This window comes from Thermobia domestica, chromosome 3 (assembly GCF_964235325.1).
Source record: "Thermobia domestica chromosome 3, izTheDome1.hap1.1, whole genome shotgun sequence".
Lineage (NCBI taxonomy): Eukaryota > Metazoa > Arthropoda > Insecta > Zygentoma > Lepismatidae > Thermobia > Thermobia domestica.
Window position 1 is genome coordinate 330,969,689 of NC_137456.1, and position 25,118 is coordinate 330,994,806.

Below are 25,118 nucleotides of genomic sequence, written 5' to 3' on the forward strand. Positions count from 1 at the left end.
GGCTCAGGTGAGCCATCGGTTTTTGCCGTCTCGGTTAGGTGAGGTGTTGACTCGGCTCATTTCTCGGTTCGGATCGATAGTAGATGAGCTATGAGCAGAGCCACTCGATCCGTTGACAACTCTAAACTCGGGCGGAGCACCGCGGTGATTCAGATTACTGCTAACTCCAGAACAGAAAAATAACAGGGTTGCCGGGATATTCTAAGATGGATATAGGCCTATACATGATGTGTCTCATGTAACCCCTCTTTAATAAATTGATGTGGGTATCAATTTATCTCTATACACCTTTATGCTATAGCCGTAAATAATTAATACTCGTAATTAATTAATTAATACGTAAAATTTACCATATTTTCCAATATTTTATCATATATATATATATATATATATATATATATATATATATATATATATATATATATATATATATATATATATATATCGAATTACCCTCTCAAACCATAATTATCAACATTAAATCTCCTTGTCTTTATATACGTGACTGTGTATAGCTGTGTTGAAATGGCTCCCATTATGAATGATTAATAAAAGGGATAATTCAAAATTGATCACTTTTCTGAATATCTTATCATAGGCTATATGGAGAAATTACTAATTTTTCAGTATTAACATATTGCTTTATTGGTCTGTTTTTCTGTTAAGATCAATCATTATAAAGAATTCTAGTGACAAAAGAAATCATACTTAACTTTAAATTATCTTCATAATACTCTTTCGTAATATTCCTATATTGTCTTTAGCTTTATAATTTTCCTATGGTATTTTTAAATTCCTCATATTTAGAATTTCTTGCGAGAAGAATAATCGTCATCTAGTTTCTACATATTATTATTATTATTATTATTATTATTATTATTATTATTATTATTATTATTATTATTATTATTATTATTATTATTATTAATAATAATAATAATAATACCAATATAATAAAAAGACTATTCCGGATAACAGTGTTGTTATTTGTATAATATGGGCAGCTCGTGGAAACATCATTTTATGCCACATTTTCTGACTTTCGAGTAAGTATGAAAAGAAAGTTCATCATTCCTATGCAATTCGATACAATGACACATACCAAACAAGTATGCCTTGTGGTTTAATACCAATCCAGTCCACCTAATAACTTAATTTTACTAGAAGTGACAATTATCATGATGTTCGCTAAATCCTCTCATATCATGGTAAAAACGAAATGAAATCTTTAAGTTTTATGTCCCACGGTTTTGCCGGTTAGGCTAAAGGTGAGGGTGATGATGAGAGATGAGTGAAATGGTGGGATAAAGAAAGTGGGAGGAAACGGGACCATCCCGAGAAAACCCACGAGCACGGTGTTTGTCCACCACAAAGTCCACACGGCGCGAGCTGGGATCGAACCAGGGACCCCAAGCACCGGAGGTGAACGCTCTACTACTGAGCTACCGCGCTCCCCCACATATCATGGTAAATAAAGTGCTGACTTCGCTTCTTCATATTTTGTATGGTCGGAAATTCTCTTTTATCTTATTCATTGGAGGCAAACGTTCTTACAGATTTAGGCTGGACTGCAACTGAACATGTGTGGTTTATTGTTCAACAGCCCTGCAACTCTGCAAGTAAACAAGTTACCACCAAACGGAATCTGTAATCAGAGGTTCCTCCCTATAAAGGTTCAGACTTTTCTTTACTGAATAGTTTTAAGCTCTTTCCTTTTTTATAGTAGGCAATAAAAATAGGAGAAGAACAATATTACTTTTCTGCGGCAGTGTGTCATTTACTGCAGCAAAGCTATGGTAGTCAACATTTGCAGACACTCCTCAAATAACAGGAAGAATCCCACAGCTATTTACAAAGGCAATCTGAAAAACAAGTTCATTTCTCTGCTTTCACGAAATATTTACATGTGTGACACTTTGCGTGCTGAAATTAATAATAATAATAATAATAATAATAATAATAATAATAATAATAATAATAATAATAATAATAATAATAATAATAATAATAATAATAATAATAGTGAATATCTACAATATGTTATCATTATTCATACTTTATCTTATTTTTGACAGCAGTGTTACATACATAATTTTGTCTTCTTTAATCACAAGCCACTGTTGTGCTTATCCGATTCAAATCTCTCCTCCATATCGTTCTGCTTATTTACTCAGTAAAGTACTACTAGACTAATATTGATTCAAAACAATTCTTTGATCCAATTTTTTGTTGTATATACCTACATTCATGTCCAGTTCCATCTAAAGAAACTAGTGTAAAAAATATTTGTTCCCGAGCATTATAGTAGTGTATGATTGAATTCCGGATATATGAAGGCCCATAAATATGCAAATTACATATGGGCCGTTAAAATTAGTGCAATATGCATTGGGCCGCGGAGAGCTTCGCGTTTGAATCAATTTTACACGAATACCGAGAGAACACTTCGCGAATGTAGCATAGATTGTGTCTTAAAATTACACTGTTAAAAATTTCCTTGCTCAGAAATGAGAAAAATGCATGTTCAAAATAAGATAAGTATTTTTTTTTCTCATATTTGAGACAAAATGTTTCATTATTTTCAAACGCGTTTCCATTTGTGAGCTCAAGGCTAATTTTCAGGTTCCCATTTATCAGATTTTCTCATTTCTTAAAAATGAGAATGAAATAGTGCGTGATTTGCAATATAATAGATGACTGAAAAATAACGGTAACAATCTTACTGAAATAATATTACTATGTCTTACTAGAGTGTAATATTGCTAGGGCTTAATTACTATACAGGGAACGAGATAAAAGATTTCAGTTGTAGCAGAGTGAGAATAGATATGAGTACGCAGTGATGCGGCTGAGATGGCGTATGAATACACTATACTATTACGAGAGTCGAGGAAGTAAACATATGAAAATAAACGTATAGATTCGAGCAAACAAGATCGTGGAAGTTATTACCTGAGTTGTATTAAAATTAATATTGTATTGTAAGTTCATATAGTTTATTGGTGGAACACTATTGTAGTAATTGAACCGAGTTCACAGTAAGAGCTCAGGTAAATAATAAATGGATTGATTACTGTAAATATCCTTTCTTTATGCAATAATAAATAGAATGGGGAGGCATGTCAATGTTTTACACCCTTTTCCATTCGTTATAAGATGCAAAATAGCTGATGTATCGAAACAAAGAACACACATAAGTTATCTGTGTAGTTAGAAACAGCGTTGAAAAAAGTGTGATTTATTATTATGGAATTGTAATGCAAAGACACTTTGTACTGATCACCTAGCATAGATTAGCTCCTCTTGTTTTCCTCACCAGTAATCTTTTTAATGACATACGTTTGCAGGTTATTTGTGGCATATAGTCACTGTGCGAATTGCATATTTCGTGCAGACTGATTATATGAATGCATACAACAATTCTGAAATATAGACTTCTTTCTGAATTCACTTTCTGTACTTTCAGCAATCATTTTTCAGGTGTGCATTTGCATTCCCAGCTGCAGATTCACTTTAAGAGGTCTTGTTAAAAAACACCAAACAACCTGTGCTAGATGGCCACTTAAAAGCACGAGTGCTATGTAACCGAGTCAGAGCAGGGGTGCAGAAGGATGCTCCGTCCGTAGGGAGCAGGCGCGTCAACGATGGTGGTTGTACGCTTAAAGGAGGATTATGGAAACCTACTGTTTTTACGATGCAAAGATATATATTTCTGTGAAAGTTATTTGTTTGTTACTTTGAAGTGTGCACACATTTTCCGGAACAGATCCATTTTAAAGAGCCTTGTGCTAAAAACAACAACCAACCTGTGCTAGGTGGCGACTAAAAGCTTCAAAGCTACCTAACCGAGTCAGGGCTGGGGGGCGGGCGTCCGTAAGAAGCAGGCGCGTTAGCGGTAGTGGGTATACGCGTAAAACGGTTCTGGAAAACCACTGTTTTTACGATGCTAAGGTATGTTTTTGTTAAAGTAATTTACTTGTTACATTGAGGTGTGCACTTACATTCCCCGGAGCAGATTCATTTTAAAAGGTCTTGTGCAGATAACAATCAACCTGTGCTAGGTAGCCACTAAAAAGCACGAATGCTATCTAAACAAGTCAGAGGCTGGGGGCGGGCGTCCGTAAGAATCAGGCGCGTCAGTGGTGATGGGTATACTCGTAAAAAAGGATTATGGAAAATCACTGATTTCACAATACAAAGATATCTTTTTTGTTAAAGGCATTTGCTTTAACTTCATATTGTTGGTAATTAATGTATCACTACTTAGCTTATGGGCGAATGTGCACGCCAGGTTCGACCTTCATTAATATATTTCACGCAAATGCGCATCTCACAAATAAGAGTACACCAGATTTCGATTACTTACACACTAATCCATTAAAATATTATTACAAATTTCTTATGTAAATTTTACAAATATGTGGATCCGTATAATCAATCTGCACGTAATATGTTTCCCTGGGGGAGGGATGAATTTCACCCATATACGCATCCAGTCGTCACACACGTACACAATCTGTATAGAGAGAATTTGAAAAGTTATCCATACCAGGGATGAAAATTTTCTTCTTCAAGAGCGTTAAATATTTCTCATAGAGAAAATCCCTGGCATTTCTGTCAATTCTGCATATAGCATATAAAACACTGCATATAGCAATATACACATTTGTTCTTAATTTAACGTAGAAGCCGTGATAGCTAAGTGGTAGAGCGTTCACTTCTGGTGCATGATTTCTTAGTTCGATCCCAGCTCGAGGCAAGTGTGCTGTGTGTTGGATAAACACAGTGTGTGTGGGTTTTCTCGGGATTCTTCCCACTTTCTTGATTCCACTGTCTCATTTATTCCCTAACAGCACAAAATCTTCCCTAGGATGTCCCATGGCCCTCCCGCCCGGGAAAACGGGACTATCCCGGGACGATCCCATAGGACTCCTGCGACATCCATGGGACTGACACGCGAATTCCAGATGTCCGCGTTTGTCCCGGGAAACGGGACGACCCGTGGGACTCCAGCGGGAGTCATGCAGGAAGAATCCCGTAGGAAACCAGAGGATATCCTCAGGCAGAACCACGTACGCGAATGGGATAATCCCGGGACGATCCCGTGGGACTCCTGAGACATCCGTGAAATCCTGATGAGAATCCTACGGGACTTCAAACGGAAGCTCATGTGTAATCGTGTAGCATTGCACCAGAAATGACGATGTGAATCTATTGACTGTTTTCAGGCTCTGGTTTCAGATTTGCAAACACAATGTACAGTGCAAATCATACGGAATATGTGTTATTTCACGTGTAGCTACTTGAGAGGCGCCTTTGAAAAGCCAGAGCCTAAAAATAACCAATAGCTTCACTCTGTAATTATTGATAGAGCTATCGTGCAATACCACAGGGTGGCCTGTACATGAACTTCCGCTTCAAAGTCCCAGTGAGTCCCGTCAGGTACATATTTATAGGCAGTGGCGTATTTACGATTTTGTTTCGGGAGGGGCTTTGCTATCTTTCGGGGGGGCTTTCCCTGGAAATGTGAAAATTCTGCAAGATATTTCATTTACTTTACTATACTAAGTAAGATTTCGGGGGGGAGGCTTAAGCCCGGAAGCCACCCCCCTAAATACGCCACTGGCTATAGGTAAACATTTCAAAAGCAAATGTTTGACTCGTTGACTTGCACTCTCTATTACCGCAGTAACGTTTCCAATGATATTAGCTATGGTTAGGTAAATTTAAATTTCGTGAGAAAATATATCAATTGGTGCCTTTGGACAATCTCCTTGTTGGCGGGATAAACTGCAAAATGTAGCCAGTGGATGCTTGACGCCACATTGTATCATCATCAAATCCTTCAGACGTCTTCCTTGTGACAAAGTGATCTGTACGATTCAACATAGTCATATATGGGACTATGCGAAATAAGAGCGAAGATGTAGCTATTTACAATATATAAGTTATCTGCATATAGTATTTTTCCACATTACTTGTAATAATAACTAACTTAGTGTTGTTCAGCTGTAAATTTCTCCTCAAGGGATAGAAAGAAAATAAGAATGGAACATGATTCAACTAGGGAAAAAAAAACTGCCTTTTCTGAAACATGAACCTAGTTAATCATTAATAACCGAAGGTCACGTTTGGATCGTAGTTATCTAGCATCTGTGTAGCAAAGAAAGATATGCTTAATAAAACAAATGGGTTACACACGTACAATCTTTTATTCAAAAGCTATCATACATGAAGGGATTTTTTCACCCTTTCAAAATATACATCTAGGGTTTTATAATGTGAGCATTTGCATGTTCATCCCGGCTTCAGTCACATCGCACTTTATGTGTATTCATTTGCCTGTCAACATCGCGCTTTGTTCATCCCCTTTCCCTACAAAATGGAAAAGGAAAAAAATTCTGTTAAAAGACGAAGTGAGTGCAAATATTCATAAAAAATTAGCCACAGAAAAATCTAATAATTACGTTAAATACGTATGGATGTATGGAAAGTAGTAGGGAGATGACACTTGTTGGAATTACTCGCTTTATTATTATGATCCAGTCATAAGACAATGAGACCTGTTTTGCTTGAATTGAAAAATCTTTTCGCTAGAAATATGTAAGTACATGTGATGCTGCGAATCAGTCGCGCTTCTGACAAGAAGTGAATATAATACTAAGTATTAATTATAAACCAACAACGAACTTTAAAAAGCAGAGAAAGCACACCAAGTTTGGATTTAGTTCGCATAGCGATGAATATATAAAGTTAGCCTTTAAATCAGTAATCAAGCCAAAAGGCAAAGACAAGCAACATAGCTAACTGTCCAGGCCAATCGAGGCACACACACATTCCAGTTCGAGCTTTGGATAATGATGTTTGTCTCTTTTATTCATTGTTGAACATTACTATCCCTTGACGTAAGTAAAAAATTGTTTCAATGAAAGAAAAAAAACTCTATCCATTGAATTCATTTACTTTCTTTTGTATCAGATGTCATGTAAAAAGTGGAAAACGGAACATATGAAGCCAAATTACTAGCATTACTTTGTTACAAACCTTGAGATAGAAGTTAGAAAGGAGCAACTAAGTAATAAACAAAATACAATATTGATACAAGTATTTGCAATGGGATGACCAAAAATTACCCGAACCGTACAAAAAAGAACAAGATTTCCGCTGGACACACACACACACAAACACACACAATGAAGATAATGTGAATCAACTGTGGTGTAGAACAGGGTGTCTACTGGTACTTGAAATACTGGTATTTGATTTTCTTACTGGAAATATTGGAATGTACTGGAAATTATTGTCTAATACTGGAGAAATATAAAGATTTCCTTTGAGACCCTTCAAGATGGCAGTCCCATTATCTGGGTGTATGTGATGATAAAATTAATTGGTCAAACATTGAAAGAACTTGGTAATTCGAGAAAGAAAATCAATAGTGTTTCCTTTTTTTTTTAACCCACTAGTTTCTATGCATTCTTTCCATCAGAATATTGAAGAACTAGCTTTATCCACACATTTTACAGCTTCTTGAATATCATAGTATGCCTTTTTTTTTATCCAGGGTGGTGTTTTGAAAATTTGTAAGTCAAGAAATCAACTCCAGTAAACACCCTGTAGAATCCTGAAGGACGATCGCCCCCAAGCAGTCTTTTGGCATGTTTATAGTTTATGTGAAAGTATATCGTGTAGGATTTCTTGGGACATGGCAAAATAACATTAAAAACGAAGACTGCCTGACCTGTATGAAGATAAAAATACAGAACTATAATAATTACAATAGCCATCTACACTATTTAAAAGTCATAAAACGTATTTAGTAGACACATCCCACTTCGTAAATGGGTTTCCATGCCTATCGCGGGTGCGTTACACATGCAAAGAGAGTGTATTATTAATTTTACAACGACTTTTCTTAACTATTAAGTAGGGTCGCACAATGGTGTCTTTGGTGCGACATCAACAATACATTACATTATAATACAGAATAATTTTATGTATTATAATTGATTGCTTGAAGCTTCCGTTCACCACGTCCACTAAGCAAGAGCAAGCAATTTACAAACCTAAAAGTGTCAATATGTTACTTACGTTTCTCTCTTTTCATTCTTTCCGTTGCGTGACGAAGCCAGCTTTGAACTGGTCTTTTGATCTCAGCATCTGTAGCAAATTTGCTGGACGCTTGTTGCCTCACTGTCTCTGGAAATATAATATTTCTGAATGAGAAAAACTGGCAAATTTCTGCAATAGATATGTGTTATAACAAGAAGGAATATGAAATATAATATTCGACATGCATTTCAATAGGTGAAATGAGGTTCCAAAAGTTATGGGATACAAAGATAATAGGTCTATTGTGCTATGCCTTCTCGAGCATGGCGAGTGCAGCAACTTGGAATGGCATGGACTCGACAAGTCGGTGGAAATCCTTCATAAAGTCTTGGTTGTTGGCTATTATGACCTGATTGTTGCAAGTAAAACGTGTGCACAAATGGTTCGTACGATGATATCGTACATGTTTCTATTAACTTTATGTCTAGCAGTATTTGGCCGATTCATTGTTTAGAGTGTTCTGCAAACCAATCGCGAATAATTTTGGCTTGCTGATATTGTCTAGGTCAATCGGACTCGAGGATCCAAGAATGCCATATAAACACGCACCACATAATTACAGGCCACAAGCTTGTAACTGCCTTGTTGATAACTTGAGTCTACGGCGTCTCGAGTCTCCGCCACATACGCACTCTACCATCAGTTCGTATCAACTGGGATCATGATCAGTATGGCTATCCGGCATATTGGCAGTTATCAAGAGCAACACACACATTGATAGTTTTCGTCGTAGAAGCAACATCACGGTCAATGACCTTTTACAGAAGTTCAAGTAACAGAAGTCGAGTGCTATGTGCATTTATATTTGTTTTCCGCAACACATGAAGTGGTTCTATACCGCTATTACATAACTTGTAGGACTTTAGTGTATTTCAAAAACAACATCCTAATTTTATTTAAAATCACGAAGCATTTCAGACACGTGGTAGCTTGTAATTCTACCTTATAATTAAGTTTAGAGGTTTTTCAAAACATGAGAAATATTTGTGTACTATACCATGATTTAAAAAAAAATCTCCTGGATAACGCAAACTGCTCAACATTATAAAAAAAATCTACCATCCATTCTTCTTTCTCAAAAATAAATTTTAAAATAGAATGAAACAACAGTTCACGATCATTAAATTTTAAGAAAAGTCAATTATGATATTAAACAAGTAGTGAGTATCAAGAAACTAAGAGAATAAGTTTATGTAAGCTGGTATAAAATACTAATTCACAATCCTGAATTTAATTTCTCGAAACATATCGACATTTATTTTCTCATACAAATTCTTTGGAAAAACTGAGCTCTGTGAACAAATTACTTCGGAGAATTGTTTTATAATACTAACTTCTAGATAATTTTTGTAGTGGATGGTCGAATCGAGTGGAAACACATACAAATTCTAGTTAATCGTCTTAAATAATAACATAAGAAAATATATAATAAATCATAATATATTACCTGTAAGAACATCACAAGAATATAGGGGTTCCTCCACAACTAAAGTATTACCTCGAACATTTGCTGACACGTAACCAGTGATCGGGGACTTTCCATTGTTTGATTCAATATTAACTTCCTTATCTGATGATACAGTCTTCTCACAGATTGTTAACATCAATTCATCTGTCTCTTCTTTTATCCGTCTTCGTAAATGCCTCGAAGATATGCAATCTGCGGATTTTCTCTTTCTTTCCATTTCCTAGAATTAATGAAAAAAATCAATGCTTGAAATTTCAGCAGGGCTCGCAAAAGCCATGTTTGAAAACAGAAACAGCTTTGAGTTTAAAACCAGATCTTTTTTTGTTAGTGTTTAAACCAGGTTTTTTGGTTTAAATTGATTTGCTTTAATTATTTAGATTACATGTGAATAGAACTAATTTCGTTTGACCTTAGCAAGCTCCCTCATGGCTGTATGGTTAGCGTACGCGCCTTTGATGCGGGAGACTCAAATTCGCGATGGGTGCTCATGTGACTCAGATTCCACGTTAAGCTGTAGTTGCACGTCTCATATAGCCATGCTACTGAGAGACCCTACACTCCAAGCCTAGATTGTCCTTAACATCTTTATGTAACAGCGGAGACCTTATGAAGGATGGAACCTAGAGCTTAAAGTGGGATCAAATCACTTACCCAGTTTGCACCCAAGAAAAACTGTCCTCCGCCTGGCCCCGAACCCAAGACCTAGCTCGACCCTCTGTAGACTCATGTACAGAAGAGACCTGATAGAAATGTGTTATATTGATCTTGCGTACTTGTGAATATTTTAAATTATTTTAGAAAGACAACTGCACAAGTGGAACCACTATACAGATTATTGAGGTGGGCGAGCTTTTTTTTTATTATTTTTTTATTTATTTATATTTTTTTATTTAACAGAACTAGTCCCAGGTATTTGGTGACCGAACTTGGCAGGATCATAGTCGACTAAGTTTCAGAACTAGAAGTTGCGAAACCTTATTGGCTACATCCACATCTTATCAATTGGACTTTTCAGTTTTAATTTTAAAGTTCCAGCCTTTTTTAAGAAATAAACGTCGGTTTTAGCGAACTGGCTATTATACAGTGACAATAAAATAAATTTTAACACCATGTGTGTTGATTTCCTCGGGGTTTTCCCATTTCCTTACATTTCTTTCATTTCACCATTTCACTTATTATTATCATCAGTCTCCTTTAGCCTAGGGCATAACCCTAGGAAAATTAATATGCAAAATATCTGCTTATGAAAAATCACACCGGCACGATTAAAGCGGGAGCTTTTCGATGTAAAATATATATATACCGCCCAGCTCTGTACTGAAACTGGACAATCCAGATTCACAGAATACTATCCGTATTAGAATAAAGTGAAGTGGGCGAAGCCCAAATTCTGTTGTTCCCTAGTAAAAAATCAGATTGTAATTATGCTAATGTACTGATTGCACCAAACCGAACAAGGTGCTTTTTACGAAAACTTGTATTTTAAGCGCATGACTTAACTTTATTACGTCATTTTTATTGATGTCTACTTTCGGATCAGCCTTTTATGTTGTGAAAGGGCTCATCAACCTCCTGTTGCATAAGGATGTTAAGGCTACACAAACTTAGTTATATGTAACCTAAATAAATAAAGAAATCAATTTGAACAAAAAGTAACAATGTGAAAACAATATGGTTTAATCAAATTCTTTTCTTTCGACAAAACATGGTTTCTGCCAACCCTGGCAATAACAAGGATTTATGAGCAGTAAGCACAATACGTTGTAGCTTTCCATTACTTTTACATCCAACACCGCCTTCCATCACTCACTGGCGGGTGTAGGACAAAAGCTCACTAGACCTTTTGTCTAAGCTGACTAAATATATAAATAAAAGAAACACATGACTGGGATAGTCATCCATATTTTTCGATTATATTTGCGAATTACCACTTTTACGTAAATCACACCGTGCAGATTAAGAATAAGGTAACATGTTCCAGCCAATATTACCCTTCACAGATATTGTTTTTCTCTTTCCCTCCTCTTTTCAGAATACAACCCTCGCTCAGCTTTTACAATTTGAGTTACTGCAATACTTTTATCTTATATTACAAATCGTTGTCATAAAAAATCTAAACTAGTATATTTTAATATATTAGCATTGTAACTTAATTGGTTCGGTTCCTGTTCGGGCTAGCCATTCTTGTAACACGATGGGTTCGATTCTCGTTTGTCCCTGTTCGGGAAGACATTATTGTAACTTGCAGGGTTCTATTCTCGTTTGTCCCTGTTCGGGAAGACATTATTGTGAGCTGCAGGGTTCGATTCTCGTTGGTACGCCTTTATTATTATTATAGTACTGAGTTCGATCCTCATGTGTGCGTTGCCAGAGTAGAGACTTTGATTACAATACATAGATCCTACAGATCCCTAGGTGGAGTCGGACATCTACCATAGTCCGGGATTCGATCCTTTGCTACTAATATGTCTCCTTGAATATGTCATAACAATTGCATCATTCATTTCAGCTTACCATATAGCCACTGGACACACAACTTAGAATTCGAACCGGAACGTTTTAAAGAACCAACATAAAATAGATTCTAATTGTACGTTTAGCGCTGATGCAATTTACTAATACACGTATTATTAAGTTGCATAGGCGCTAATCACTCGTGCTGTAAGGAAAGAATAAATTACATTATTTCTTAAAATTAATACATGTAAATTTAGATTATGATTATTGTTTTGAAAGGATACTCAATTATTGGATTTTGCTTTTAATTCACAACACTAAAACTTTACGAACATATAATACATAAATAGTGGCACTTCACTTTTAATAACCAATAATACAAGCCCATTTAATACGAAAGACGCGGATGTCGCGGTAGACACGAATTATTCGTTATATTTCACCACAAGGTTGATTCTGTTGTTCACTAGCACTGTTTACTCACTGTAACAATTGGAAAGGAATTGTCGTTGGCGGCTCCTGAGGATATGTCCAGAAGGTTGCGGGTTGGTTTCTTTACATCTTCTTTGATGAACAAGTGGTTTGGCTGCTGGCTTACTCCATCTCGCTGTAATGACTTTGTATTTATTTGTAAACGAATACTTTAAAATTTGTGATCATCTTCGTTCTCACTACATTGTTTCCGAAGTTATATTTTACACTAACAAAAAATTTGACGTTATTTCAAATTGTTTTTTTTATTTTAGTTGAGCGCACCATACTCAACGTGGTTGCTTCTTCGTAAGTGTAAGTCAGACTACTGCACCTTTTCTTTTCGTCTCGCCGTGTTGCTAAGCAAAAGAATCGGCTTGCTACGCAGTTTGATGATGTCAAGAGCTAAAAATAGCCATGACAGCCCATAGACAGGAATGTTTTGAGACGACGTTTGTCCATTGTGCTGAATTTTAGGTCCTTATAAGGGAAGGAGAGAGGAACTCTTGCGATCTCCGTCGCAGACAAAATGCACATTCGTTTGTTGGCTGAGAGAAAAATTCTTGGAAACACTTTTATGTGAGGTTCATTTAAAAAGTTAAAAATTTCTTCTTAAAAATTGACTGAGCTAAACTGTATGGTTACAAAGGCGCTCGACAGGACGTTTGTTTTTTGATCGAAGAAGAAAAACAAACAGAACCCTGCAACACTGATCACTTCACTAGTGTCACCAAATTTCATTCATTGGTCTTCAAAGGGTTAACATCACTTAACTCTTCTCGTGACGATATAACGAAAAATTTTCAAAGTCCTTTCGGAAAAACGGTAACGAACACGTGGGCCATACGAAACGAAATTCGGATTACGGTTGGGCCATAATTTCAATAAAGTCTATCAATGTCTTTCATTTTATTATTGTATGTTGTCGTTTTAAAATATTTAAGTGCCACAATTTCCAGCTCAACAAAATATAAACAAAATTATTGTTATTTTCTTTCGAAATATCACATTTAATAATTGAACAACTAATTACTGGCATTGTTTACCATTAAACATAAAAACATTACAAGTATATTAAATAATCATTGTAACCTAAAATATATGCTAATGTAGTGCCTTATACTCTTAAATGTACCTTGAATTAATTATCTGACTATTATCGAAAAGCATTCATTTTCAATATTTACTTTCATTGAAAACAACTTCTAATATTCTTGAAGCTAACACAATAACTGTATATCTATTTTCATTTATTGTTATTATTATTAGTAGTATTATTTCAATTATCATTACTACTATAAACCAAATATATGATACAAAAATTAAATTCAAGTATGAACACACGTAAATATTTTTCAAAATATCGGTTAAAGTATGAAAACTTTTACTTAATTCTACAACAATACTAATTTATCATAATATTTTACATTTATTACATTCTGGTTAAAACTTGACCAAGAATGGACTGAACAGTGGATGGTTTGTCACACCATTACACTTTTTAAAGTGTCTGCTCTCCTAAATTTCGAAGATACCTACCCACATTAAAATATCATTTATTTCCATCCCCGAAGCAAAGTGAAAAGATAGGATATTTGGGTAAAGTTCAAAAATAATACAGAAGGGACTAATAAGAAAATTGCCTACTCCGGGCATTACATAATACGAGTAACCCATAGTTGGAGGGACCTTTGCTTCCATGTCTTCGAGTTAAGACTTAAAATGTTTTCGTATTCAACGAAAAGATTAATGCAAAGTAAATGCAACAATGGTTGCTAACAATTGGCCTGAACACCACTTACTTGATACTTATTCATAGTAAGATGTCTCATTGTATATTCTTTTCAACTTAACAACGCGCCTGAAGGTGGGTACAGATAACTACCATAACTTACCACACCAAAATTCAAGTATCCTCAGCTGATTAGTAATCCCAGAGGCATACTGATTGGTTAAAACAAATAAATTGATATTACACATCGTAAGTATACATTACTATTAATTGACGCATGGTTGTTATTTAAAAATTGAAATTTTCATTGCATTAATTTAAAATGTGCTTATTCAGGTTTATCACCGAATGATTTCTCACCAAAATATTTAAATTTGTGATTTAAAACATTTTCAGTTTTGTCAAATTGCAACATTGTGATGACATATTTAATATAGATTTTCCACATATTCAATTTAAATTCATTCCATTTCATTATATTTGAAATTTTTCATTACGCAAATGCACCCTTGCACTTCGAAAAGAAACACTATATTTTCTAAGATTAAAAAAAAATGAAATTTCACCGTGAATGCATTAACAAAAAAAAATATGCTATTACAAGTAATTTGGTACCACATATATTTCAAATATCAAGATTTTTTTTTTTTGTTAAAATATTAAAACCATTGCAAGTGTCGGCATCATACAGTACAAGCAGTCCGGCTTAACGAAGTTTCGTTTACCCTACACCTACTCGAGGCTTTTTCAACACAAAAACAATTTTCAAAGGTTTCATTTGCCAATAAACAACTAGCATGAATGGTTTCTCAGCATGTATGACTGCTGCATAGCACAAGAAATTGACTAACTTATCACTACTTGAGTTGCAATTACTTTTCCTTTGTGATAATTTTCGACGTGCACCAATTTTACTATATTTAGGTTGAACACTAGATTGCTTTTTTCTTTTCACTAGGTTTTTCCATTTACCTGTATGCTTAGCTTTTGTTATGACGTCACGATCAGCTGATAGCACATCACTGACAATAATTGGCGATCGACATTTAATTTTCCTATTACGTTCACTTTCAAATCGATTAAACGTAAATGATTTATTCACCCAGTTACCACATTCTTCCTGAAAAGGTTCGTGATATTTCTTTGTAGGTGATGAGTGGTCAGCACCTGACCTATTTACTACGCCATGAATCGCTAAGTTACTAATGTGATTCAATTTTAAACTTCGGTCACTTGTCTGAGCATTGGTGCGACTGTTACATTTATTCCTCAAAGAACATTTACGAACATACTTGGAAAATTTTGAAAAACAATATAGCATGCGTTTAACTCTTTTTAGTTTTCGTCTGACTTTACGTACTTTCCTTTTATATTGCCGGTGCCTTTTGCCACATTGAACCTGTAAACTATATTTTCTTGCCCTTTGACAAACAACATTTCGTAACCCACTAAAATATTCTTGACAGGTTTTTAATTTCTTTTCCCACGTTACTGAGTTATGGTTACTACTATGAGGCCTACAAGACACAAAGCCATTTTTACTTCCTTCTAAATACACAATTTGAATGCAAGTAACTATGCAAAAGATGACATAATTCATTTGTTCTATCTGTATGCTTTTAACTTTCAACTCACAGCTTAAAGAACTACTGTTCTCTTGACAAATCTCTACAACCCTAACAGACACAAAAAATAAACAAGTTTTGTGAAACGGAACGCATTCCAATCTACTGGTTAGCGAGGTGCCATAAAAACAATTTTCCTCTAAGAAATACCTCATACTACAAGGTTGCGCATATGGGCTACTTTCATTCCCCTTTTCAACGCAATTTATTACCACTTTAGTAAACCTTTCTGTAGTGAAGCACGCTTCGCATTCCTGAATGCCTTTTGTCCCCTTACAAAACAAACAAATGACAGCTGGGACAGCTGATCGCTCGCTCACACACGGAGCTACACTAAACGTGATCGACTTGGTTGGTAGGGTTTGCAAGACAGCTGGGTTGTTATTCTTTTTTCTTCCTGTTTCTTTTCTCTCTGAAACGCTATTTGACAGAGACAAAACAAATTCTTTGGCTTGGCCTAACTCAATGTTAACGTGATTAACAACAGAAATGCTTTGTTTTTCTACCTTTAATTCACTCTCAGACATTTCTTCAACCTGTTCAAATTCAGTGTCAAGAAATTCAATATTGGCTTGATTTACTACAATAGGTGGTGACTGAGACTTAACACATGGCAAAATAGTACAACTTTTAACACATTCATTTTTCACTGTTCGTGCGTATGCTTTCCGAGCTACGGGGGCAATGTCCCACAAAGTACCTACAGACTCATATTCAATAAATTCTAAGCTATTTTTAGCAAATTTTCTTTCTAATGGTACAGTTTTCCTTTGACAACTTTCATAATTTTGAACATTTTCTGACTTATTAACATTTACAGGAGAATCAGCAAACCTAACCCATTTTTGTGATGTTGTTTTACAGTTTACCTTCTTTTCCTCGCTGGAATCTTTATTACAACTAATCTTATGATGTCTTAAATACTTTTTATATATCCTTTCGGCTACCCTTTCTTTCGCAATACGTACTATCTCTGAAATTTCAAAGTCAATGTTTAACTTACGTTTGATGTCTGACAAAGAAACAGATTTTGATTTATAGACACATTCATCTTTAACTCTTCTATAAAGCTCAGATTCACGTATTTCATGCATTTGAGACACAATTTTATCTTCAACTCCTGCTCTATATTCTCTATTGCTTTCTAAAAGAAATTTTGCAGCTTCCTGTTTAGCTCTTTTACGAATTTTGGATACTTCCTGATCTATCTTCAAAGCATTTTCAACATCTCGCAATGTAAATGGTTCTATTCTATATCTAAATTGCATTTCTACCATTACATACTCTCTTTCTTTTAGAAATTTTCGCATTTCCTTCATGACAGGTACCATTTCTCCATTCACATACATGATGACTGATTTACGAAATTCAAACAACAAAATTAAAAAGTACTAAGAAGGCACTACAATTTACCTTGATCAAAAATACAATTAGCGTCACTTTTATGTGGTTTTATCAAACGTTCCAGTACATAAATTGCTAGTTTCGATTTAGCGGTTCAGGAGTTCTGTCTCTGTTTCGGAGCGCCATTATTGTAACTTGCAGGGTTCTATTCTCGTTTGTCCCTGTTCGGGAAGACATTATTGTGAGCTGCAGGGTTCGATTCTCGTTGGTACGCCTTTATTATTATTATAGTATTGAGTTCGATCCTCATGTGTGCGTTGCCAGAGTAGAGACTTTGATTACAATACATAGATCCTACAGATCCCTAGGTGGAGTCGGACATCTACCATAGTCCGGGATTCGATCCTTTGCTACTAATATGTCTCCTTGAATATGTCATAACAATTGCATCATTCATTTCAGCTTACCATATAGCCACTGGACACACAACTTAGAATTCGAACCGGAACGTTTTAAAGAACCAACATAAAATAGATTCTAATTGTACGTTTAGCGCTGATGCAATTTACTAATACACGTATTATTAAGTTGCATAGGCGCTAATCACTCGTGCTGTAAGGAAAGAATAAATTACATTATTTCTTAAAATTAATACATGTAAATTTAGATTATGATTATTGTTTTGAAAGGATACTCAATTATTGGATTTTGCTTTTAATTCACAACACTAAAACTTTACGAACATATAATACATAAATAGTGGCACTTCACTTTTAATAACCAATAATACAAGCCCATTTAATACGAAAGACGCGGATGTCGCGGTAGACACGAATTATTCGTTATATTTCACCACAAGGTTGATTCTGTTGTTCACTAGCACTGTTTACTCACTGTAACAATTGGAAAGGAATTGTCGTTGGCGGCTCCTGAGGATATGTCCAGAAGGTTGCGGGTTGGTTTCTTTACATCTTCTTTGATGAACAAGTGGTTTGGCTGCTGGCTTACTCCATCTCGCTGTAATGACTTTGTATTTATTTGTAAACGAATACTTTAAAATTTGTGATCATCTTCGTTCTCACTACATTGTTTCCGAAGTTATATTTTACACTAACAAAAAATTTGACGTTATTTCAAATTGTTTTTTTTATTTTAGTTGAGCGCACCATACTCAACGTGGTTGCTTCTTCGTAAGTGTAAGTCAGACTACTGCACCTTTTCTTTTCGTCTCGCCGTGTTGCTAAGCAAAAGAATCGGCTTGCTACGCAGTTTGATGATGTCAAGAGCTAAAAATAGCCATGACAGCCCATAGACAGGAATGTTTTGAGACGACGTTTGTCCATTGTGCTGAATTTTAGGTCCTTATAAGGGAAGGAGAGAGGAACTCTTGCGATCTCCGTCGCAGACAAAATGCACATTCGTTTGTTGGCTGAGAGAAAAATTCTTGGAAACACTTTTATGCGAGGTTCATTTAAAAAGTTAAAAATTTCTTCTTAAAAATTGACTGAGCTAAACTGTATGGTTACAGCATTAAATTAGGTTTGCGTATTTTGCGAATAAAATATAATAAAGTGCGTGAAGAGTGAAGTTGCCTAACTGGGATGGCATTTAGTATTTCCCCCAACTCGATCCATGGAACTGGTACTGCAGCTTAGTGAACCATTGTGCTAATGAAAGAAAGAAAAAAGACTGCGGGGTTTCTCATCCCTTTCGCTCGCTCAGCTATATTTCGTAACGCAACTAAGTCACTTTTTTTCAGGGTTGGCAAAAACCATGGTTTTTATTGAAAAAACCAAAAAAAAAACGGTTTTTTTGGTTTAAACCAGGTTTATTTGGTTTAAATAATTTGCTCTATATATTCATATCATATATGGACAGAAATAAGTTTGTTTCGCCTTGATGTTATTATGCAACAGCCGGGTTATGCTGGAAGGGGTCACATAAGCTTAAAGCGGAATAAAAAGTGCTTCTCGAGTTACATCCGATAGAAATTGTCCTCCATTTGAACTCGGAACCAGGACTAATTGGCCACAAATGCGATACGTCTGCCGACTCACTCACGAAGGAATCCTGATAAAAATACGTTGTACTGATCTTTACATGCTTCTTAATATAGCTCTCAACAGTCATTTCGGAAGGACAAAAAGATAAACAGTTGCACAAGTGAGACCATTATACTGAATTACATATGGACAATTTCAAAGTACAACGGAGTACAGAAGAACTAATTTAATTCAAGTTAGTTAACAACGACTTATATTGGTGACGACTTACTTTGCATATCACAAAGATACGAATTATTTGGGTCCACTTTGGCTCAGACTCATTGTAACCATACAGTTTAGCTCAGTCAATTTTTAAGAAGAAATTTTTAACTTTTTAAATGAACCTCGCATAAAAGTGTTTCCAAGAATTTTTCTCTCAGCCAACAAACGAATGTGTATTTTGTCTGCGACGGAGATCGCAAGAGTTCCTCTCTCCTTCCCTTATAAGGACCTAAAATTCAGCACAATGGACAAACGTCGTCTCAAAACATTCCTGTCTATGGGCTGTCATGGCTATTTTTAGCTCTTGACATCATCAAACTGCGTAGCAAGCCGATTCTTTTGCTTAGCAACACGGCGAGACGGAAAGAAAAGGTGCAGTAGTCTGACTTACACTTACGAAGAAGCAACCACGTTGAGTATGGTGCGCTCAACTAAAATAAAAAAAACAATTTGAAATAACGTCAAATTTTTTGTTAGTGTAAAATATAACTTCGGAAACAATGTAGTGAGAACGAAGATGATCACAAATTTTAAAGTATTCGTTTACAAATAAATACAAAGTCATTACAGCGAGATGGAGTAAGCCAGCAGCCAAACCACTTGTTCATCAAAGAAGATGTAAAGAAACCAACCCGCAACCTTCTGGACATATCCTCAGGAGCCGCCAACGACAATTCCTTTCCAATTGTTACAGTGAGTAAACAGTGCTAGTGAACAACAGAATCAACCTTGTGGTGAAATATAACGAATAATTCGTGTCTACCGCGACATCCGCGTCTTTCGTATTAAATGGGCTTGTATTATTGGTTATTAAAAGTGAAGTGCCACTATTTATGTATTATATGTTCGTAAAGTTTTAGTGTTGTGAATTAAAAGCAAAATCCAATAATTGAGTATCCTTTCAAAACAATAATCATAATCTAAATTTACATGTATTAATTTTAAGAAATAATGTAATTTATTCTTTCCTTACAGCACGAGTGATTAGCGCCTATGCAACTTAATAATACGTGTATTAGTAAATTGCATCAGCGCTAAACGTACAATTAGAATCTATTTTATGTTGGTTCTTTAAAACGTTCCGGTTCGAATTCTAAGTTGTGTGTCCAGTGGCTATATGGTAAGCTGAAATGAATGATGCAATTGTTATGACATATTCAAGGAGACATATTAGTAGCAAAGGATCGAATCCCGGACTATGGTAGATGTCCGACTCCACCTAGGGATCTGTAGGATCTATGTATTGTAATCAAAGTCTCTACTCTGGCAACGCACACATGAGGATCGAACTCAGTACTATAATAATAATAAAGGCGTACCAACGAGAATCGAACCCTGCAGCTCACAATAATGTCTTCCCGAACAGGGACAAACGAGAATAGAACCCTGCAAGTTACAATAATGTCTTCCCGAACAGGGACAAACGAGAATCGAACCCATCGTGTTACAAGAATGGCTAGCCCGAACAGGAACCGAACCAATTAAGTTACATCATTTATACATAAATAGATATCGAAGATACTTCTCATTTCACTAAATGCCTCTCGTGGGGTCTGTATGACCCTTCCCCCCCCACACACACACAAAGTACGGAATTTCGATGTATTTTGTTAATAGTAAACATTGAAACAAAACAATATTTAGAATGTTTCTTTGCTTGCAATTAGGCCTACATAAGAATAATAACTACAAAAAAAAATATCACAAAACAAACATTTATAAACTTACATAAAAAGAGTTGCTTTTGTAGTATAATCTTTTTGAGTAATGAATGGGGAATTTAGGTCTGAATATAATACGAATAATATACGGGAGTGAAACGTGATAACCCACAAATGTGTGTTCATCAAGATTTTACAAACACTTACACTTTTACGAACATTTTCGTTTTTTGGTTTAAACCAGTTTTTTTTTTTTTTTTTTTTGAAAAAACCACCTGGCTTAAACCAGCCAACCCTGCTTCTTTTAAAATCAAAATCACTACCGTAAAAGACTGGAGGAGAAACAAAAAGCAACCCCCAAATTGAATTTCATTAAGACTTTGGTTCTTCGCATAAAATCTTTCGTCACTGGTGCCTGATAACCCGAATCACTCTTCACAGTCTCGATATTTGGAAATTCTAACCTTTCAACCTCCGTTGCGTTTTGAAGGGGTTCGGCTATTATTTGTAGTTGTAAGTCGCAAATATGTTCGGGGGGCTTCTAACCCCGTTCGCTCGCTCAGGTAGACCTGCATTTCGTAAAGTAAATAAACCACTTTTAATTTAAACATTAATATAGTGGAGAGATGTAACTCAAGCTACGTAAAAAAAAAAAAAAAAAAAAAGCCTCCACAGTAGCCTTTAAACTCTTTCATTGCATCGTCTTTGCAAATTTCAACACTATGATAAAATTTGCATGAGATACGTCCGGTTAAAATTTGTAAAAAGGCAGATTCTGCTGCGCTGCTTTTAAGTGCAACACTGTTGTGTTTGCTTAAGTCACTTCACAACAGAAAAGAAACACAAAACATATGATGAAAGCAGTTTTAATTGAAAATAATCCATGTTCATCAATTTCGCTAACTAACACCTTGGCGGGTTAACTTTAGCAGACGGCTCTACCAAAAGAAAAATTTATAGGTCGAAAAATAATGAAACGGTAATATAATTCTTTAAACTCATAAACCATATGGGGCCGCGGTGGCTCAGAGGTAGAGCGTTCATCTCTGGTGCTTGGGGTCCCGGGTTCGATCCCAGCTCGCGCCAAGTGAACTCTGTGGTGGACAAACTCCGTGTGCGTGGGTTTTCTCGGGTTCTCCCGTTTCCTCCCACTTTCTTCATTCCACCATTTCATTCATTTCTCATCATCACCGTTTCCCATAGCCTCGGTGCACAATCGTGAGACGTTAAAATAAATATTTCATTTCATTCAATTTCATAAACCATATGTGGGAGTAAGTAACATAGGAAAGTATATGTTATGGTGGAACTATTTGCTAAGGCAGAAGGCGGCTGAATACAAGTTAGGAACGAGATGGTAAGTGTTGTATCTGAAGATTTGGGAAATGGTTAGAAACAATGGTTGCAGTGCAAAGGCAAGGTTCTAGATTACTGGTCCCCCTTCCCATTGAGCAGTAATAAAGACAGAAAACAACGTGCCCTGCGGGGCTCTAACCCGCCTTCACTCGCTAACGCTCGCTCGGCAATACTGTATAAGTTAAATGTATAAACTTTAGTACAGAAAGAAATCTACCCATCTACTAATCCACATCGGGGACCAGTAATCTACAACCTTCCCCACGCAAATCATGTGTCACTTCAAAGGTAGAAAACAACTTGCCCTGCGGGGCTTCTAAGCCCCTTCAGTCGATCAGTTATGTAGCGTTTTGTAACACTAGTGCTCCAAATATAGTAAAAAATAACTAGACAATATTTGCTCATCTTCGCTTTACCACACATATCTTAACAAAATCCCAGAGGCTGGTGCTGGACACTGAATGGCTGCTTATCAGTTTGGTACATCAACAATGCAGGTTTTATGGTAAATCAGTTTGCGTGCTTATTCTTAAACTGTACGCCATAATTTCAGCATGAAATAACAGTGTGAAATAAGAGTAAGAATGTTTTAGATAATTGTTTGAAACATAAAAAGTGAAAAATATTTTAAAAGATTCTTACCTATTGTAAATCTGCCCATTTGTTCATAGCATTCCTGCTCTGTTGAACTTTAAACATTGATTACTACGGCTGTAACTAGAATAACAACAACTCTTTTTTTTTTAAACCACTAAAACTTTCATCGAAACAGGAGCGTCATTTCAGATTTTGCTTGGGGGGGCAAGACCCCTTGATATAAGTAAAATTTCGCATTTTTCGCTGATTTACTATTATTCTATTGATAAAATCTATATACATCTCAAGCTCAGGGGGGGGGCAAATGCCCCTCTCTGCCCCCCATAAATGACGCCCCTGCATCGAAACTTACCGAAATCAAGACTAAAATCTGTTGGAACACTTAATATTTCACTAACATCAACCACTGCGTCACCGCTGAACCTCACGTATTCCCTCCAATACCACAAACCACAATGCAATTGTGACAAACAAATGACGGTTCCGAACGCGCACCACAGCACTGAGGACCAGGCGAAATTTTATGGTTTATATTTTCTTTTCTGCAGATTTTTAAACATATTCTTTTATTATGAGAGAAATACGTATAATTTTGTGAATTTCTATTTCCCGTTGCCATGTGGCCATCCTGCGGGACAACCGTGGGATTCCCATGCATATAGATCCATGCCTGTTCCAAGCGGGACTTCCCTGGGATTACCTATTTATATCCTGGATTTTTTAGGATCGTTGTGGGTCGTACGTAATCATAATGGGACGTCCCGTGGACTACTTGTGCTATTAGGGTTCTGATCATCGTCGTCTCCTTTAGCCTAATAAACACAAATGTGGAGCGTAAAACTCAATGATTTCATTTCTTTTTAAATTTAACGTCCCAATATTGTGCTCCAAGGCAAAGGGAGACACTGTATTGATGGATAATAGTGTTGTAGTGAAATGTGGACGATCGTTGCTTGGTAGATTTTGTGAATTTATCTGCTTAATTTTTCGGTTTGTTACAAAACAAATATTTCGTTATCAAAGAATGTATTTTTCTTGAAATGAAGATTTAAATATATTATATTTTAAATAATTAACTGTAGAAATTTATTTAATATGAATTCTGTATGTACTAATTGTTTGATATTTTTGTTGCATGTTTATATTTTGTTTATACCCTTTCCTCTTTTCCTTATCGTATTTGAGAACCCTGTTTCAGTGCACCGTTTCTCGCTTTGGAGAAATACATTTCTCTCTCTCTTTTTTTTTTTTTTTTTTTTTTTTTTTTTTTTTTTTTTGAGAAATGTGTTTCTCAAAATGGGGGTTTTATGCCTCATTTACTCAGATGTTTATTTCTCAATTTTAAGAAAGAATACATTTTTTCTCAAATTTCAGAAAGCATTTGCACCCTCAGAAATGAGCCATAATTCCTCGCGTTTGAGTCATTATTTCTCAAAATGATTTGAGAAAATCGAAATCTCACTTTTAAGAATGTATTACTCGGTGCACAGATAAGAAACGGATGTTCTCAAATACGAGGATTTTTTTCTCGAATTCAAGAAACCATTTTTAACAGTGTACTCATATACAGACCACGACAATAGTCTAGGAGACAAAGTTTGTGTTTGTCTCGTATCGTAAAAGTGGTGGCCTCTTAGGAACTGTATATGTACCTGGAAACGTATGACTTCATGCCCACCATCAGCCATCTTTTGCAGAATTGAGTGAACGAGAGATATATTTATTTATTTATTACTAAGCTACCAGATACAATCTCAGAGGCCATTTTACACTGGAGCCTTCAAATCAACAATAATAACAACATTGGGAAATGAAGTGGAAGGATGGCGGCCAGGGTCTGTATTTTAAGGTACCATCTCAAAATTGACCTGGTATAACTGAGGAAAACCCTGGAAAACCTCAGTCAGGATACTGAACTCTGAACTCGAACATGGGACCTTCCGATTGCGAGCAAAAACGCTGTAATAATAGTAAATCTTTGAGTTTTACGGCCCACTCTTATGTCGGCTAGACTAAAGGAGATGGGGA

At 35.7% G+C, this 25,118-nt stretch overlaps 1 protein-coding gene across 1 annotated transcript; it reads right to left on the reverse strand.

Moving 5' to 3' along the window:
- Nucleotides 1-6,193: 6,193 nt before the first annotated feature.
- Nucleotides 6,194-23,644, reverse strand: LOC145681213 (uncharacterized). The gene is made up of 4 exons (XM_081752747.1): nt 23,443-23,644; nt 9,560-9,800; nt 8,092-8,199; nt 6,194-6,375 (listed from the first exon to the last, which is right to left on the reverse strand). Exons 2-4 carry the CDS (start codon nt 9,795-9,797, stop codon nt 6,335-6,337), a joined length of 387 nt encoding a protein of 128 aa, XP_081608873.1. The 5' UTR covers nt 9,798-9,800; nt 23,443-23,644; the 3' UTR covers nt 6,194-6,334.
- Between the last annotated feature and the right edge of the window lie 1,474 nt (nt 23,645-25,118).

What these genes read in the sequence shown, in the direction of transcription:
- LOC145681213 (XM_081752747.1), bottom strand. Translation starts at nt 9,797, where the DNA reads ATGGAAAGAAAGAGAAAATCCGCAGATTGCATATCTTCGAGGCATTTA. An exon ending in TTCTTGTGATGTTCTTACAG is followed by an intron (nt 8,200 to 9,559) that starts GTAATATATTAT and finishes TTATATTTCCAG; the next exon opens with AGACAGTGAGGCAACAAGCG. An exon ending in AAGAATGAAAAGAGAGAAAC is followed by an intron (nt 6,376 to 8,091) that starts GTAAGTAACATA and finishes TCCATTTTGTAG; the next exon opens with GGAAAGGGGATGAACAAAGC.